The sequence below is a fragment of the Centropristis striata genome, chromosome 24 (assembly GCF_030273125.1).
Source record: "Centropristis striata isolate RG_2023a ecotype Rhode Island chromosome 24, C.striata_1.0, whole genome shotgun sequence".
Classification (NCBI taxonomy): Eukaryota; Metazoa; Chordata; class Actinopteri; order Perciformes; family Serranidae; genus Centropristis; species Centropristis striata.
The window spans coordinates 200,465-219,216 of NC_081540.1; the positions used below are offsets into that span (position 1 = coordinate 200,465).

Below are 18,752 nucleotides of genomic sequence, written 5' to 3' on the forward strand. Positions count from 1 at the left end.
CAGGTGGAACGGTTAAATGAAAAACGAACGGTAAATAATAACAAGTGTGTCTTAATTCATATAAAGTTGATATAAAGTATCAAAAGGCTTCTATAGTGGCTGACAGGACACAAGGTTTGTTAAAGTTTATTTATTCTGTCATATATTAGTGGATATATTTGTTGTCTTAACTATAGTTAAAGTGCTTGTTTGCTCAATTGATAATGCTAATGTTCGTTATTTCTCTTACGGTGGATTCACAAGGTGACCAAGGAATGTCTTATTTTTATTTCCATGGAGCTATGATTTTAAATAAATTAATAAATGCTAACATACATTCAAACCACAAAAACAACATAGAGCATGTATGTTTTGCAGTACCAGTAATTTATTAACTTTATGCAAAAAGCAATACGTGTTTTTGACAAGGTACCGAGGTAACTCAGATATACGTAAATCGCCTTCAAAATAAAAGCACTGCGGTTGTATTGATTTCTAATTTCTGGGTAACCTCATACGGGCCGGACAGGGACAGCCAACGGGCCGGATGTGGCCCGCGGGCCGCTTATTGCCCAGCTCTGCTTTAGATCCTCTACACAAACTCTTTATACAACTATATCTATATCTGTCTATCTGTGTGTGTGTGTGTGTGTGTGTGTGTGTCTGTGTGTGCGTGTGTGTGTGTGTGTGCAGGCTCTAACCATGAGAAGCTTCGTCTCCGTGGCTGGACTCGTCCTCTTCCTCGTCTTCGTCCACAGCAGCTGGCAGACTCCTCTGCAGGACGCCGACGACACAAACAGGTACACAAACAGGAACACAAACAGGTACACACACAGGTACACAAACAGGTACACAAACAGGTAAAACAGGTACACAAACAGGTACACAAACAGGTACAACAGGTACACAAACAGGTAAAACAGGTACACAAACAGGTACACAAACAGGTACAACAGGTACACAAACAGGTAAAACAGGTACACAAACAGGTACACAAACAGGTAAAACAGGTACACAAACAGGTACACAAACAGGTACACAAACAGGTACACAAACAGGTAAAACAGGTACACAAACAGGTACAACTGGTACACAAACAGGTACAACAGGTACACAAACAGGTACACAAAAAGGTACACAAACAGGTACACACACAGGTACAACAGGTAGAAAAAACACAAAATGGGCAGAAAAACTGCACAAATACACGTTTTTATACCGTGAAAAGTGACTGAAACACTTTGAAACTGTGGTATAAGTACAGATACTAATTGCCATCAGAAGAGTAACTAAATATAATAACTTTTATCAGAATAGTAATTAAATATTCTAACCTTTATCAGAAGAATTTGATGAGACGTGAAGCAGAAAGCTTTACTCGTTCAGTTATTCATTAAAAAAAATAATTCTGCAAAGTTCTTCTGCAAAAACAGACTTCTCTGTTTTGATTCTTTTCTTTTTTTAAGTGCAGACCAGGGAATATAATTTATTGCAAAAGCTAAAATATCTATATTTTAATGATTGAATGTCCAGTGTGGAAGTAATATCTATAAATGTGATTATATTAATAGTGTGGAGCTAACATATATAAATGTGATTATATTAATAGTGTGGAGCTAACATATATATATATATATATTTGTGATTATATTAATAGTGTGGAGCTAACATATATTTTTGTGATTATATTAATAGTATGGAGCTAACATATATAAATGTGATTATATTAATAGTATGGAGCTAACATATATTTTTGTGATTATATTAATAGTGTGGAGGTGGAGGAGTCGGGGCAGCAGCAGCGTTCTTCGTCCTCTTCGTCCTCTCTGGGCGTGAAGAGACACTCTGAGGGGACGTTCTCCAACGACTACAGTAAATATCTGGAGGACAGAAAAGCTCAGGACTTCGTCCGCTGGCTCATGAACAACAAGAGGAGCGGAGCAGCAGAAAAGTAATAATACACACTCATATATATACTCTAGATATTAGAGAAATATACTCTAGATATTATAGAAATATATACTCTAGATATGATAGAAATATACAGTCAAGATATTAGAGAAATATACTCTAGATATTAGAGAAATATACTCTAGATATTATAGAAATATATACTCTAAATATTATAGAAATATACAGTCAAGATATTATAGAAATATATTGTCAAGATGTTATAGAAATATAGTCAAGGTAAAGTCCTGCACAGGCTGTAGAAACATGACAATATTAGATATTAAATATAGAGTTATTAGTTATTAGAGTTGTCTCTGTCTGAGAGAGGAAGGAAAAAAACTACAAAAGAAAAGTTTTTCTGCAAAAACAGACTCGTCTGTTCTCATTATTCTCCTTTTTTATCTCTTTTTATTTGTGCACACCAGAGAATATTAATCAAAAGGCTGTTTTTTTAACCAAAGACAATACTATTTGTGATGATTTCTCCCTTGGCTGCATCATTTAAATATATATTTTTAATAGATTTCATGTGTCTTTTGCACATTTTTATATACATTTTTAATATAAAAAACTACATTATGTTCCTCTGATATTAAGAAATAAAACCAGAAATAATATAGAAAACAGTTCAGTTCACTTGACTTCCATGTTTTTTCTAATTTTGACAGTTTTCTCATTATTTTGCCTTTGACTCTTCTATTTCCAGCGTGGAGGAGAAGCGTCATGCCGACGGGACATTCTCCTTCAGACTGTCTAATAATAATAATAATAATAATAATAATAATAATAATAATGTTTATTGTTATTTCCAGCGTGGAGGAGAAGCGTCATGCCGACGGGACATTCTCCTTCAGACTGTCTAATAATAATAATAATAATAATAATAACAATAATAATAATGTTTGTTGTTATTTCCAGCGTGGAGGAGAAGCGTCATGCCGACGGGACGTTCACCAGCGACGTCTCCTCCTACCTGAAGGAGCAGGCCATCAAGGAGTTCGTGGCCAAGCTGAAGGCCGGACAAGTCAGAAGAGCGTAGGCTCCTCCTATTCATCACTCCTCCTCCTCCTCCTCCTCCTCTTCATCACTCCTCTTCCTCCTCCTCCTCCTCCTCCTGCTCCTCTTCATCCTCCTCTTCTTCACTCCTCCTCCTCTTCTCCTCCTCCTCCTCCTGCTCTTCCTCCTCCTCCTCTTCTTCATCACTCCTCCTCCTGCTCCTCCTCTTCTTCATCACTCCTCCTCCTCCTCCTGCTCCTCCTCCTCCTCCTGGTCCAGAGATAAAGAGCCAATCATCATCATCACCTGCTTCCTGTAGTTCTCGTCGTGTTTCTTCATGTTTCTTGTGTTTGTGCTGAAATAAATCACGTAAACTTTTTGCACTGAGTTGATTCTAATGATTCTTTTGGACACAAACATGAAAACAAATCAGTGAATTATGTCATTTAAGTATTAAGTATGTAGTTATTAATAGGTTGAAGAGGTACCAGATATATTGATCTCTTTGATCTGTTTCTTGTTCTGTTCTTTCTTTATGATTGCATGTTTGTTTAAGTGCAGACAAGATTAAAATAAATAATAATAAATAATCTCAGCAGCACCACAGAATCCTCATCAGGAGAATAAAGAGAATAAAGAAAAATAAAGAGGTGATTCTGAGGCTTCAGAACAGACGAGATCTTTAGATGTTTATATGTTTAGATGTGAGATCTTTAGACGTTGAGACGTTTAGATCTTGAGACGTTGACGTTGAGATGTTTAGATCTTTAGACGTTGAGACGTTGAGACGTTTAGATCTTGAGACGTTGACGTTGAGATGTTTAGATCTTTAGACGTTGAGACGTTTAGATGTTGAGACGTTTAGATCTTTAGACGTTGAGACGTTTAGATCTTTAGACGTTGAGACGTTTAGATCTTTAGACGTTTAGACGTTAAGACGTTGAGACGTTTAGATCTTTAGACGTTTAGATCTTTAGACGTTTAGACATTGAGACATTTAGATCTTTAGACGTTTAGACGTTGAGACGTTTAGATCTTTAGACGTTTAGATCTTTAGACGTTGAGACGTTTAGATCTTTAGACGTTGAGACGTTTAGATCTTTAGACGTATAGATCTTTAGACGTTGAGACGTTTAGATCTTTAGACGTTGAGACGTTTAGATCTTTAGACGTTGAGACGTTTAGATCTTTAGACGTTGAGACGTTTAGATCTTTAGACATTGAGATCTTTAGATCTTTAGACGTTGAGACGTTTAGACGTTGAGACGTTGAGACGTTTAGACGTTGAGACGTTTAGACGTTGAGACGTTTAGATCTTTAGACGTTGAGACGTTTAGATCTTTAGACGTTTAGACGTTGAGACGTTGAGACGTTTAGACGTTGAGACGTTTAGATCTTTAGACGTTGAGACGTTTAGATCTTTAGACGTTGAGACGTTTAGATCTTTAAATGTTCAGTTGTTTAGATGTGAGGGTTCTGTGTCTCCGTCTCAGATCGGAGACGGCGGCGGCGGCGTTGAGCCGGAGACACGTGGACGGCAGCTTCACCAGCGACGTCAACAAGGTTCTGGACTCCATGGCAGCCAAGCAGTATCTACTGTGGGTCATGACCTCCAAACCTTCAGGGGAGAGGTAACCAGATCAGTACCAGATCATCATCCTGCACACTGGAGACATGTCTGGAGATTATAGGGTCAAAAACTGATAAACACCACAGTAAAAGACACTAAATTACCAAAAAATGATGAAAATTACCAAAAAAGGACACAAAATGACCAAAAAAGACGTAAAATGACCAAAAAAAGACACAAAATAAGACTACACTGTAAAAATGTCTGTAGATTTTAGGGTGAAAAACTGCTAAACCATGACAGTAAAAGACGTAAAATGATAAATGAGTTGATTCAGTTTCAGTAACAATGAAACACTGTAAATTTTTATATCATCCCATAATATTTAATGGTAAAATCTTTCATTTATGCAGAAGATGGAAAAACTTTTTATTTATACGGTAAAATATGGAATAAAACGTCAATCTTAAACATGAAATCAACAGTGTTAATATCATTTTACTGTAATATTAGAAAAAGTTGCACCGTATTTATTACGGTAAAGTTCTGCTGGTTTTTACCCTAAAAACAACAGTTTTTACCCTAAAAACAACAGTTTTTCTGTCTTTGTGTTGCAGTAAGAAGAGACGTGAGGAGCAGTGAGACGCTGCAGGATCTCCTCCTCCTCCTCCTCCTCCTCCTCCTCCTCTCCATGAAGCCATACAACATGAAGCCATCCTGCTCTGATCTGCTCTGGAACACATAAACTAACATGTTGACATTCAGGGCAAATCTTTTTCTACTAATTTAAATTATTTTCTATATTTATAAGGTGAAAACAAGAACACACAAAGTAAATCTCAGGTAGAAACATGTGGTGTAGTTGGTTTTCAAAGCATTTAACCCAGAAATAAACTGTTTCATTGTGTCTTTGTCTCATTATTATTATTATTATTATTCAGTGTGTTAATAATGTCTGTGGCCCATCGGTTCCCACTGAAGACACGACTGAGTTCCATTTAATTATTATAATTTTAGACATTTTTATAGCTGAAGACAGCGATCGAGCTCATCTGGAAGAAGGAGAAAAACTCTCCGAAGGTCCGTGTGAAGATAAATTCTCTTTACTTTAGACTGAGAACATGAAGTTTGGTGCATGAATGTTGCAGAGTTTTTGCACACAGTGCTGCACGTGCTACTTTCTCCTACTGAGTTATAATATAATAACATTGCATTATATTACAGCCTGTATATGTAGCTAGCCTGTAATTATATGCAACACGAGGGGAAATAACATTGTTTTAGAGGACAGCCTGCAGAGATAATCAGTTTAATTAATGTAATAAGAGGAAACGCCTAATTACAGCCTGTAGTTATTATTATTATTATAAGAGATAAAATAACAGAGCTTCAGATCAGCCTGGAATAAAAACTACCCGCTCCAGATTATAGCCTGCACCATGGTGAATAATTAATGAATATGAATAATTAGATGCTGTTAAGTTACAGTTATAGTTTTGTTAAGTTACCTTAACAAAACTATAAAACTACCGTCTGGAATAATGAAGGAGGTACCAGGAGAACTCAAGCTGCAGCAGGAGGAGGAGCTGCACCAGGAGCTGCAGCAGGAGGTGCATGAGGAGCTGCAGCAGGAGGAGCTGAATCAGGAGGTGCAACAGGAAGAGCTGCATCAAGAGGAGCTGCATCAGGAGGTGCATGTAAAGCCCCAGCATCAGCAGGAGCTGCCTGAGGAGGAGCTGCATCAGGAGGTGCATAAGGAGGTGGAACAGCAGCTCAGGAGCAGCATGAGAAGCTACAGCAGGAGCAGCATGAGGAGGATCTGCATCAGGAGGAGCTGAATCAGGAGGTGCAACAGGAGCTACATCAGGAGCTGCATCAGGAGGAGCAGCACTAGGAGGAGCTGCTGCATCAGAGATAGAGGAGAGGAGGTGCATCCTGAGGGTTGAGGAGATCTCAGCTGAGGTCAGTTTGAGAAGAGGAGCATTAAATATAATAACTTATTAAACATGTTTATCTATAATAATAATAATAATAATAATAATAATAATAATAATCAGAGAAGAATAAAGTCTGGAGGCTCCATCAGTTTGTTTCAGATCTTTATTGAAGCTCTCTCTCTCTCTCTCTCTCTCTCTCTCTCTCTCTCTCTCTCTCTCTCTCATTATTAACAAACACTAGAACAACAGAAATCAGATTTATACAGTTAAAGACTTGAACAGAAAGTGAAAACATCTAAATCTACCAAAGTTATTAAGGCAGAATCACGTCAGGAGGTCAGAACATCTGATAGTGATATAATTCTGACTCCTTTTTAGTTTCTCTATCAACTAAGAACCATCAATTATAGACAGAAGGGAAAAGAAGAACATCTAGAACAGAACCTGCCTTCATGTTAGTTTAAATATTAGTACATGAATAAAATATACTATGTTTTATACATCGTTAACCGTTTATTACATGTCGCCCCTCCCACAAAAAAAGGTTTTATTGCATCTCTAGAAGTTCCCGCGCTGCTTTTCTGTCTCGTTTTATGATGCTAACACTGAGGTGGTGGAGAGAGATCACATGATGACACCTACTGACACAGTCACAGCCCAGGAGTTAGACAGGCCCCGACCAGGGACACTGGCACAGCCCAGGAGTTAGACAGGCCCCAACCAGGGACACTGTCGCATCCCAGCAGTTAGACAGGCCCCAACGAGGCTAAAAATACCAGAGACACTGTCACATCCCAGGAGTTAGACAGGCCCCAACCAGGCTAAAAATGCCAGCCTGGAGAATGGTTTCAATCAGCTTTTAGCCAAAGAAGTCAGAGTTTCTTAGAGTTTATTAGAGTTTAAAGTCTCAGAGTTGGAAGAGAAACTTCTCTGGTGTCTGCAGGTCAAAACATCTGGAGAGAATCTGCAGAACTTTTCCTCTAACTGGTTTGGAGAAAAGCTTTTTTTAGACTTTAATGTTTAAAGATCGATGGAGAGATATGAGATATGAGCCGTCACTGTCACAAACATTTAATATAGAGAATATAGAAAACGTTTATTAATAAACTGACTGGATGTTCAGAGGATCAGTTTTTACTACTTTACTTTGTTTCTGTGGCAGGTTTTTAAAAGGACAACTCCAAAAATATAAAAACATACAAAATACAAATAAAGTGGATTTTAAAAAGTGTTTAAAACGGTTTTTAGTTTTGGCCCGAGTCTCGTCCTGCTGCTGCTGGTATCACAAACACTGAATCCTCTTATGAATGATTAATTAATACTGCTCTAATAAACGACGTCACACAGACTCACAGACAGAAACACAGTGTAACAGTACGAAGTGGTTGAGTTTTCTCTTTTTTTATATTTTCTGTTGGACAGTACGTGTCATCACAAGCTGGTCTCCCTGTCCAGGCTCTTCTCATGCCGCCGCCGCTTGTGTCGCTTCTCTCCGCCGCCACTGCACCAAAAACACAAGAAACAAGGATTAAAACAGAGAAACAGACTCAGAGAGGTTCATCAGGCAGCATGCAAACACTTTAACAGCAACATAATATGTGTCCAGAGGAAACATGCAACCAGGAAAACAGCAAGAAAACGTGTTAAAACAGAGAAAAAGGTGCTGATTTAGTTCATTTTGTGCATCAGTCCAGATCATCAGCATGCAAACACGTCTCAGGAAGCTTCACAGCAGTTTGCACAGAGACTTTAAGATGTTTTCATATTAAAATATGCAGCAGAGTTCATCCTGAGGGACATTAAGACTTTTAGAACATGCACCAGAGGAACATGAAGAGCAGGAAATGAAAAGAAGGAAAAGAAAATGTGTCAAACAGAGAATGAGATCGTCAATAGATCAATAGATCAGATCAATAGATCAACCAGCATGCAAACAGTCTCCTTGTTACATAAACCTGACCTACATAAACATTCACACAAATGTTTAAATAAAGTGTTAAACATTCACGATTTCAGCAGAGTTGCACAAAGGTCAAAGGTCAACCTGTAACATTTAAACATGCAGCTCAGCTGCTAGAACACTTTCACAGCATGCACATAAAGAAATAACACGTATTATCACTGATTATCTCTTTATTAATGATCTCCATCATGCAGCAGGAGACAGTAGACCAGGTTCTGGAGGTTCTGGAGGTTCTTTAGAGGTTCTTTAGAGGTTCTTTAGAGGTTCTTTAGGGTCTTTCTGGGTTCTGGATGTGAGGATCTTACCTCTGGGCTCCAGCTGCTGGGAGGTTATGAAGGGGAGCTGAGGGTGGAGACACTCTGTTAGTTTATTCTGAGGGGAAACAGCTGCTGAAGCAGGGCGGGGCCCACACACACACACACACACACACACACACTCAGAAAGCCTCTAATCTAAACACACTCGCTGCTGGAAACACGAGGAGTCAATGTTCCATAGCATAGCAACAATAAACTGAGCTGGAACGCCCTGAAACACCTCGTTTTTATCCTGAAACACCACGTTTATATCCTGAAACACCTCGTTTATGTCCTGAAACACCACGTTTATATCCTGAAACACCACGTTCTGATCCTGAAACACCACGTTCTGATCCTGAAACACCTCGTTTATATCCTGAAACACCATGTTCTGATCCTGAAACACCACGTTCTGATCCTGAAACACCACGTTTATATCCTGAAACACCACGTTTATATCCTGAAACACCACATTTATATCCTGAAACACCACGTTTTTATCCTGAAACATCACATTTATATCCTGAAACACCTCGTTTATATCCTGAAACACCACGTTTATATCCTGAAACACCACGTTCTGATCCTGAAACACCACGTTTTTATCCTGAAACACCACGTTCATATCCTGAAACACCACGTTTATATCCTGAAACACCACGTTTATATCCTGAAACACCACGTTTATATCCTGAAACACCACGTTTATATCCTGAAACACCACGTTCTGATCCTGAAACACCACGTTTATATCCTGAAACACCTCGTTTATATCCTGAAACACCACGTTTATATCCTGAAACACCACGTTCTGATCCTGAAACACCACGTTTATATCCTGAAACACCTCGTTTATATCCTGAAACACCACGTTTATATCCTGAAACACCACGTTTTTATCCTGAAACATCACATTTATATCCTGAAACACCTCGTTTATATCCTGAAACACCACGTTTATATCCTGAAACACCACGTTTTTATCCTGAAACATCACATTTATATCCTGAAACACCTCATTTATATCCTGAAACACCTCGATTATATCCTGAAACACCACGTTTTTATCCTGAAACATCACATTTATATCCTGAAACACCTCGTTTATATCCTGAAACACCACGTTTATATCCTGAAACACCACGTTCTGATCCTGAAACACCACGTTTTTATCCTGAAACACCACGTTTATATCCTGAAAAAACCTCATTCTGATCCTGAAACACCACGTTTTTACCCTGAAACACCACGTTTATATCCTGAAACACCACGTTTTTATCCTGAAACACCACGTTTATATCCTGAAAAAACCTCATTCTGATCCTGAAACACCACGTTTTTATCCTGAAACACCACGTTTTTATCCTGAAACACCTCGTTTTTATCCTGAAACACCACGTTTTTACCCTGAAACACCACGTTTATATCCTGAAACACCACGTTTTTACCCTGAAACACCACGTTTATATCCTGAAACACCTCGTTTATATCCTGAAACACCTCGTTTATATCCTGAAACACCTCGTTTATATCCTGAAACACCTCGTTTATATCCTGCAGAATGAGATCAGAGTGAGATATGTCAGATGTGACTCTGTTGAGGTGTTTTCTACCTTTTCGCGCTGGGTTCCTTCTTGGGGACCTCTCCAGGATTTACACTCTTCCAAACGTTCCCAAAAGATCCTTTAGACATCTCGTCTGTGATGTTCACGGTGGCCGGGTCGCTCCTGCACCAACAGAAACACAGAAACATGATTATTTAACCTGATTCTAAAAACATCATTATTTAACGTGTGCATGCAAGTTTTCTCTTAAAAACATCATTATTTAACCTGTGCATGGAAATTTTCTACTAAAAACATAATTATTTAACGTGTGCATGGAAGTTTTCTACTAAAAACATAATTATTTAACCTGTGCATGGAAGTTTTCTCCTAAAAACATAATTATTTAACCTGTGCATGGAAGTTTTCTACTAAAAACATAATTATTTAACCTGTGCATGGAAGTTTTCTCCTAAAAACATAATTATTTAACCTGTGCATGGAAGTTTTCTACTAAAAACATAATTATTTAACCTGTGCATGGAAGTTTTCTACTAAAAACATAATTATTTAACCTGTGCATGGAAGTTTTCTACTGAAAACATAATTATTTAACCTGTGCATGGAAGTTTTCTCCTAAAAACATAATTATTTAACCTGTGCATGGAAGTTTTCTACTAAAAACATAATTATTTAACCTGTGCATGGAAGTTTTCTCCTAAAAACATAATTATTTAACCTGTGCATGGACGTTTTCTACTAAAAACATAATTATTTAACCTGTGCATGGACGTTTTCTACTAAAAACATAATTATTTAACCTGTGCATGCAAGTTTTCTACTAAAAACATAATTATTTAACCTGTGCATGGAAGTTTTCTACTAAAAACATAATTGCTTTCTTGCAGAGAAAAAGATGAGGAGATCTATTTATCTTGTGATTCTGATCTGAACAGTTAAAAACTAGAATAACTTGTATTATTATGTAACTGATTGAATAAATTCCTGCAGCTGATCAGAAACAGAACGAGAAGATGAACGATGTCGTCACTGAAACTCGGAGCAACAAACTAAATATGAACATTTCCTAAAATGGAAAAAACTTCCAACAAACTCTCATTGTGATGTAACGAGGTGGAAAACATGACTCAGTTATTAGTTTCAGCTCAGGAATCTGCTCACATTCATATTTTACACTCAAACAGCTGCAGATTAAAACTCACGACACGAGACGTTTTGATGAACTTTCAGCAGTTTACATCAACATTTAAAGAGTAAAAGTAGATTTTAAAGTTTACAGAAGCTGCAGAATAAAGTGAGACAGACTGACTTGTAGTGTCCCTCCAGAGGAACCTGGACGATTCCTTCTTCTTCTGCTATGATGCTGTGTTCCTCCTGCACACACACAGAACATGAGGAACATGAGGAACATGAGGAACATGAGGAACATCTGGAGACAGGATAAAGTAATCTATTACTTCTCATGCTGTCCCTCACCTCCTCATCTGCGTCCTCCAGCTTCTTCTTCTTCCACTCCGGCATCAAGTCGTCCAGCCAGCTCAGCTCTCTCTTAGTGAACATCAAGTCCAGGAGCTTCCTGATGAACACCAGAGCTAGGACCTGCAGGAGACACACAACGGAGACATTAGAGACACTCAGAGACACTCAGAGACATTTAGAGACACTGGGAGACATTTAGAGACACTGGGAGACATTTAGAGACACTGGGAGACATTTAGAGACACTCTGAGACATTTAGAGACACTGGGAGACATTTAGAGACACTCTGAGACATTTAGAGACACTCAGAGACACTCAGAGACATTCAGAGACACTCAGAGATATTTAGAGACACTCGGAGACATTTAGAGACATTTAGAGACATTCAGAGACACTCGGAGACATTCAGAGACACTCGGAGACACTCAGAGACACTCAGAGACATTTAGAGACACTCGGAGACACTCAGAGACACTCAGAGACATTCAGAGACACTCAGAGACACATAGAGACACTCAGAGATATTTAGAGACACTCAGAGACATTTAGAGACACTCAGAGACATTTAGAGACACTCAGAGACACTCAGAGACACATACAGACACTCAGAGATATTTAGAGACACTCAGAGACATTTAGAGACACTCAGAGACACTCAGAGACACTCAGTGACAGTGTGAGACAGCGTGAGACAGCGTGAGACAGTGTGAGACAGCGTGAGACAGCGTGAGACAGTGTGAGACAGCGTGAGACAGCGTGAGACAGCGTGAGACAGCGTGAGACAGTGTGAGACAGTGTGAGACAGCGTGAGACAGCGTGAGACAGTGTGAGACAGTGTGAGACAGCGTGAGACAGTGTGAGACAGTGTGAGACATTTAGAGACAGTGTGAGACAGTGTGAGACATTTAGAGACAGTGTGAGACAGTGTGGGACAGACGGAGACAGTGTGAGACAGTGTGAGACAGCGTGAGACAGTGTGAGAAAGCGTGAGACAGTGTGAGACAGTGTGAGACAGTGTGAGACATTTAGAGACAGTGTGAGACAGTGTGAGACAGCGTGAGACAGTGTGAGACAGTGTGAGACAGTGTGAGACAGCGTGAGACAGACGGAGACAGACGGAGACAGTGTGAGACAGTGTGAGACAGTGTGAGACATCGTGAGACAGTGTGAGACAGTGTGAGACAGACGGAGACAGTGTGAGACAGTGTGAGACAGACGGAGACAGTGTGAGACAGTGTGAGACAGACGGAGACAGTGTGAGACAGCGTGAGACAGTGTGAGACAGCGTGAGACAGACGGAGACAGTGTGAGACAGCGTGGGACAGACGGACCATCATGGGGAAGACGATGGCGGCCTTGGAGGTCTTGATGACCCAGAGCAGGACGAGACAGCTGAGCTGGACGATGGTGAAGAGGTGGACCTTCCTCAGGGGGACGTGTCTCAGGTAGATGAAGTCCGGCTGGTGTTTGGCCGGCATGCCGAACAGACGCAGACGGTCGAAGAACTGCACACACACACACACAGAGATTATTTAATAATTAATATTAATTAATAATAATTAACCCTTTGGAGTTTGGGTCTATCTTGTTGGTTTTTGTCTCTTTTTCATTCTGTCTGTATATGAAACTTAAATAATGATCAGCATGTCATGCTGCTATCAACCTCATTATTATCAAGTCATTTTGACTCACTGGATCAACATTTTTACAGATAAAAAACCACACAAAAACAATACAAAAAACATGTAAAAAAAAAAAAAAAAGCACAAAAAATTACAAAAAAACCCCACATTTATTTGTAATAAAAAAACACATAAAAAACACTCAAGAAACACACCAAAGAATTACAAAAAACATAAAACACATAGGACACACACAAAAAACCCACAAAAAACACAAAACACACAAAAAAAACGAAAAAAACGGAAAAAATGACTAAAAACACAGATAAACACACACAAAAAAACAGTAAACACAAAAGATTGCATTAAAAACGTTGAAAAATCTCTGCAAAAAAGTAAAATCCTGTTTCTACACCTGGTCGTGGTGATTTTAACCTTTGCTGAAAAAAAGTCGACGCACTAAATGTGACTTTAGAGTGAAGCTGCTTCCTGTTTACGCCATGACGTCATGAAGAAGTGATGCTATCCTGGACTCCAGAGGGTTAATAATGATTAATATTAATAAATAATAATTAATATCCATTAATAATAGTGAATAAAGCAGCAGCAGACTGACCTGGATGCCTCTGAGAGACGAAGCTCCCATGTAGAGGAAGACTCCGTACAGGACCGGCATCGGGATGAACTGCACACAATTTAAAAATATATTTTTATTTTTAAGTTATTTGGATTACAACCTGACAAAATACATAATAACATATCATTATTGTTTTTCATTGCAAAATATTTAATTAATTATAATTATTTATCTCAATTTATACAGATATAAAAATAGGGATTACAACCTGACAAAATATTCAATAAAATATAATTATTTTCCCGTATTTTCTATCATTTTAACCTCATGCATCTGTATATATAAATAAATATATATATATAATGTGGTGAGACCTTGAGGACGGAGGTCATGAAGACGGAGCAGCCCATCAGCGTGAAGATCATGAGTCCCGTGAATCTTTGTTCTCGGATCCCCAGAAACTTTGGTTGTTCTCCAGGAGCCGAACACTCCGACTCCAACTTCAGACTGTTGACGTGAGAGATGGAGAGAACGGTCGCCGCCACGAACCACGGCAACCCCATCACCGAGCACACGCCCAGCATCACCCCAACCACGAACAGGTCCAGGTGATAGCCACAGCCTTTCTGTAGAGGGGACAGGGTTATTGATATTATTATTATAGAGGAAAAACCACCATCACGGAGCACACGCCCAGCATCACGCCAACCACGAACAGGTCCAGGTGATAGCCACAGCCTTTCTACAGGGGGACAGAGTTATTAATATTATTATTATTATTATTATAGAGCACACGCCCAGCATCACGCCCACCACGAACAGGTCCAGGTGATAGCCACAGCCTTTCTACAGGGGGACAGAGTTATTAATATTATTATTATTATTATTATAGAGCACACGCCCAGCATCACGCCCACCACGAACAGGTCCAGGTGATAGCCACAGCCTTTCTACAGGGGGACAGAGTTATTAATATTATTATTATTATTATTATTATAATAGAGCACACGCCCAGCATCACACCCACCACAAACAGGTCCAGGTGATAGCCACAGCCTTTCTACAGGGGGGACAGAGTTATTATCATCATTATTATTATTATTATTATTATTATTATTATAGAGCACACGCCCAGCATCACGCCCACCACGAACAGGTCCAGGTGATAGCCACATCCTTTCTACAGGGGGGACAGAGTTATTAATATTATTATTATAGAGGAAAAACCACCATCACCGAGCACACGCCCAGCATCACGCCCACCACAAACAGGTCCAGGTGATAGCCACAGCCTTTCTGTAGAGGGGACAGGGTTATTATTATCATTATTATTATTATTATTATTATTATAGAGCACACGCCCAGCATCACCCCCACCACGAACAGGTCCAGGTGATAGCCACAGCCTTTCTGTAGAGGGGAAAAGAGTTATTATTATCATTATTATTATTATTATTATTATTATTATTATAGAGCACACGCCCAGCATCACCCCAACCACGAACAGGTCCAGGTGATAGCCACAGCCTTTCTACAGGGGGAACAGAGTTATTAATATTATTATTATAGAGGAAAAACCACCATCACCGAGCACACGCCCAGCATCACGCCCACCACGAACAGGTCCAGGTGATAGCCACAGCCTTTCTGTAGAGGGGACAGGGTTATTAATATTATTATTATAGAGGAAAAACCACCATCACCGAGCACACGCCCAGCATCACCCCAACCACGAACAGGTCCAGGTGATAGCCACAGCCCTTCTGTAGAGGGGGGACAAGAATTATTATTATTAATATTATTATTATTATTATTATTATTATTATAGAGCACACGCCCAGCATCACGCCCACCACGAACAGGTCCAGGTGATAGCCACAGCCCTTCTACAGGGGGGACAGAGTTATTATTATTATTATTATTATTATTATTATTAATATTAATATCATTATTATTATTATTATTATTATTATAGAGCACACGCCCAGCATCACGCCCACCACAAACAGGTCCAGGTGATAGCCACAGCCCTTCTACAGGGGGGACAGAGTTATTATTATTATTATTATTATTATTAATATTAATATTATTATTATTATTATTATTATTATAGAGCACACGCCCAGCATCACGCCCACCACCAACAGGTCCAGGTGATAGCCACAGCCCTTCTGTAGAGGGGGGACAAGAGTTATTATTATTAATATTATTATTATTATTATTATTATTATTATAGAGCACACGCCCAGCATCACGCCCACCACAAACAGGTCCAGGTGATAGCCACAGCCCTTCTACAGGGGGGACAGAGTTATTATTATTATTATTATTATTAATATTATTATTATTATTATTATTATTATAGAGCACACGCCCAGCATCACACCCACCACCAACAGGTCCAGGTGATAGCCACAGCCCTTCTGTAGAGGGGGGACAAGAGTTATTATTATTAATATTATTATTATTATTATTATTATTATTATAGAGCACACGCCCAGCATCACGCCCACCACAAACAGGTCCAGGTGATAGCCACAGCCCTTCTACAGGGGGGACAGAGTTATTATTATTATTATTATTATTAATATTATTATTATTATTATTATTATTATAGAGCACACGCCCAGCATCACGCCCACCACAAACAGGTCCAGGTGATAGCCACAGCCCTTCTACAGGGGGGACAGGAGTTATTATTATTATTAAGGGGCTGTGCATGAATTTCAGAAGAAGAAGAAGAACTTTAAGGGCTGTTCATGTCATTCAGAGCATTATTATATCAGTAAACAACTCTTTACTTCATGTTGTCGTGTCTGGTACCTTTAGCTTGTTGTCGTGTCTGGTACCTTTAGCTTGTTGTCGTGTCTGGTACCTTTAGCTTGTTGTTGTGTCTGGTACCTTTAGCTTGTTGTCGTGTCTGGTACCTTTAGCTTGTTGTCGTGTCTGGTACCTTTAGCTTGTTGTCGTGTCTGGTACCTTTAGCTTGTTGTTGTGTCTGGTACCTTTAGCTTGTTGTCGTGTCTGGTACCTTTAGCTTGTTGTCGTGTCTGGTACCTTTAGCTTGTTGTCGTGTCTGGTACCTTTAGCTTGTTGTCGTGTCTGGTACCTTTAGCTTGTTGTCGTGTCTGGTACCTTTAGCTTGTTGTCGTGTCTGGTACCTTTAGCTTGTTGTCGTGTCTGGTACCTTTAGCTTGTCGTCGTGTCTGGTACCTTTAGCTTGTTGTCGTGTCTGGTACCTTTAGCTTGTTGTTGTGTCTGGTACCTTTAGCTTGTTGTTGTGTCTGGTACCTTTAGCTTGTTGTTGTGTCTGGTACCTTTAGCTTGTTGTCGTGTCTGGTACCTTTAGCTTGTTGTCGTGTCTGGTACCTTTAGCTTGTTGTCGTGTCTGGTACCTTTAGCTTGTTGTCGTGTCTGGTACCTTTAGCTTGTTGTCGTGTCTGGTACCTTTAGCTTGATGTCGTGTCTGGTACCTTTAGCTTGATGTCGTGTCTGGTACCTTTAGCTTGTTGTCGTGTCTGGTACCTTTAGCTTGTTGTTGTGTCCGGTACCTTTAGCTTGTTGTCGTGTCTGGTACCTTTAGCTTGTTGTCGTGTCTGGTACCTTTAGCTTGTTGTTGTGTCCGGTACCTTTAGCTTGTTGTCGTGTCTGGTACCTTTAGCTTGTTGTTGTGTCTGGTACCTTTAGCTTGTTGTCGTGTCTGGTACCTTTAGCTTGTGGTTGTGTCTGGTACCTTTAGCTTGTTGTTGTGTCTGGTACCTTTAGCTTGTTGTTGTGTTTCCTGACCCATGTTGTCGTGTCTGGTACCTTTAGCTTGTTGTTGTGTCTGGTACCTTTAGCTTGCTGTTGTGTCTGGTACCTTTAGCTTGCTGTCGTGTCTGGTACCTTTAGCTTGTTGTCGTGTCTGGTACCTTTAGCTTGTTGTCGTGTCTGGTACCTTTAGCTTGTTGTCGTGTCTGGTACCTTTAGCTTGTTGTCGTGTCTGGTACCTTTAGCTTGTTGTCGTGTCTGGTACCTTTAGCTTGTTGTCGTGTCTGGTACCTTTAGCTTGTTGTCGTGTCTGGTACCTTTAGCTTGTTGTTGTGTCTGGTACCTTTAGCTTGTTGTCGTGTCTGGTACCTTTAGCTTGTTGTCGTGTCTGGTACCTTTAGCTTGTTGTCGTGTCTGGTACCTTTAGCTTGTTGTCGTGTCTGGTACCTTTAGCTTGTTGTCGTGTCTGGTACCTTTAGCTTGTTGTCGTGTCTGGTACCTTTAGCTTGTTGTCGTGTCTGGTACCTTTAGCTTGTTGTCGTGTCTGGTACCTTTAGCTTGTTGTTGTGTCTGGTACCTTTAGCTTGTTGTCGTGTCTGGTACCTTTAGCTTGTTGTTGTGTCTGGTACCTTTAGCTTGTTGTCGTGTCTGGTACCTTTAGCTTGTTGTCGTGTCTGGTACCTTTAGCTTGTTGTCGTGTCTGGTACCTTTAGCTTGTTGTCGTGTCTGGTACCTTTAGCTTGTTGTCGTGTCTGGTACCTTTAGCTTGTCGTCGTGTCTGGTACCTTTAGCTTGTTGTCGTGTCTGGTACCTTTAGCTTGTTGTTGTGTCTGGTACCTTTAGCTTGTTGTTGTGTCTGGTACCTTTAGCTTGTTGTTGTGTCTGGTACCTTTAGCTTGTTGTCGTGTCTGGTACCTTTAGCTTGTTGTTGTGTCTGGTACCTTTAGCTTGTTGTTGTGTCTGGTACCTTTAGCTTGTTGTCGTGTCTGGTACCTTTAGCTTGTTGTCGTGTCTGGTACCTTTAGCTTGTTGTCGTGTCTGGTACCTTTAGCTTGTTGTCGT

The 18,752-nt window shown here is 39.8% G+C and overlaps 2 protein-coding genes across 5 annotated transcripts in view; one reads left to right on the forward strand and one right to left on the reverse strand.

The window, feature by feature from the left end:
• Positions 1–5,140, forward strand: part of LOC131962692 (glucagon-1-like) — an 11,999-nt gene extending 6,859 nt beyond the window's left edge. The window contains exons 2-6 of the mRNA XM_059327686.1: positions 673–779; positions 1,751–1,930; positions 2,851–2,967; positions 4,422–4,559; positions 5,116–5,140. Of these exons, the coding sequence (XP_059183669.1) occupies positions 682–779; positions 1,751–1,930; positions 2,851–2,967; positions 4,422–4,559; positions 5,116–5,140 (558 nt within the window). The 5' untranslated portion in view covers positions 673–681. The remainder of the gene's footprint in view (positions 1–672; positions 780–1,750; positions 1,931–2,850; positions 2,968–4,421; positions 4,560–5,115) is intronic.
• A 1,512-nt stretch (positions 5,141–6,652) lies between these two features.
• LOC131962690 (sodium-driven chloride bicarbonate exchanger-like) overlaps positions 6,653–18,752 on the reverse strand; it is a 33,098-nt gene continuing 20,998 nt past the window's right edge. For 2 of the 4 annotated variants that reach the window (XM_059327682.1, XM_059327683.1), the window contains exons 15-22: positions 14,315–14,566; positions 13,980–14,048; positions 13,073–13,246; positions 11,739–11,861; positions 11,572–11,636; positions 10,311–10,424; positions 8,704–8,740; positions 6,653–7,936 (exon numbers count right to left, since the gene is read on the reverse strand). In XM_059327682.1, coding sequence (XP_059183665.1) covers positions 8,728–8,740; positions 10,311–10,424; positions 11,572–11,636; positions 11,739–11,861; positions 13,073–13,246; positions 13,980–14,048; positions 14,315–14,566 — 810 coding nt within the window. In that variant the 3' untranslated portion in view covers positions 6,653–7,936; positions 8,704–8,727. Of the gene's footprint in view, positions 7,937–8,703; positions 8,741–8,860; positions 8,867–10,310; positions 10,425–11,571; positions 11,637–11,738; positions 11,862–13,072; positions 13,247–13,979; positions 14,049–14,314; positions 14,567–18,752 lie in introns of all 4 variants that reach the window. The other 2 variants (XM_059327684.1, XM_059327685.1) reach the window with 2 other exon arrangements.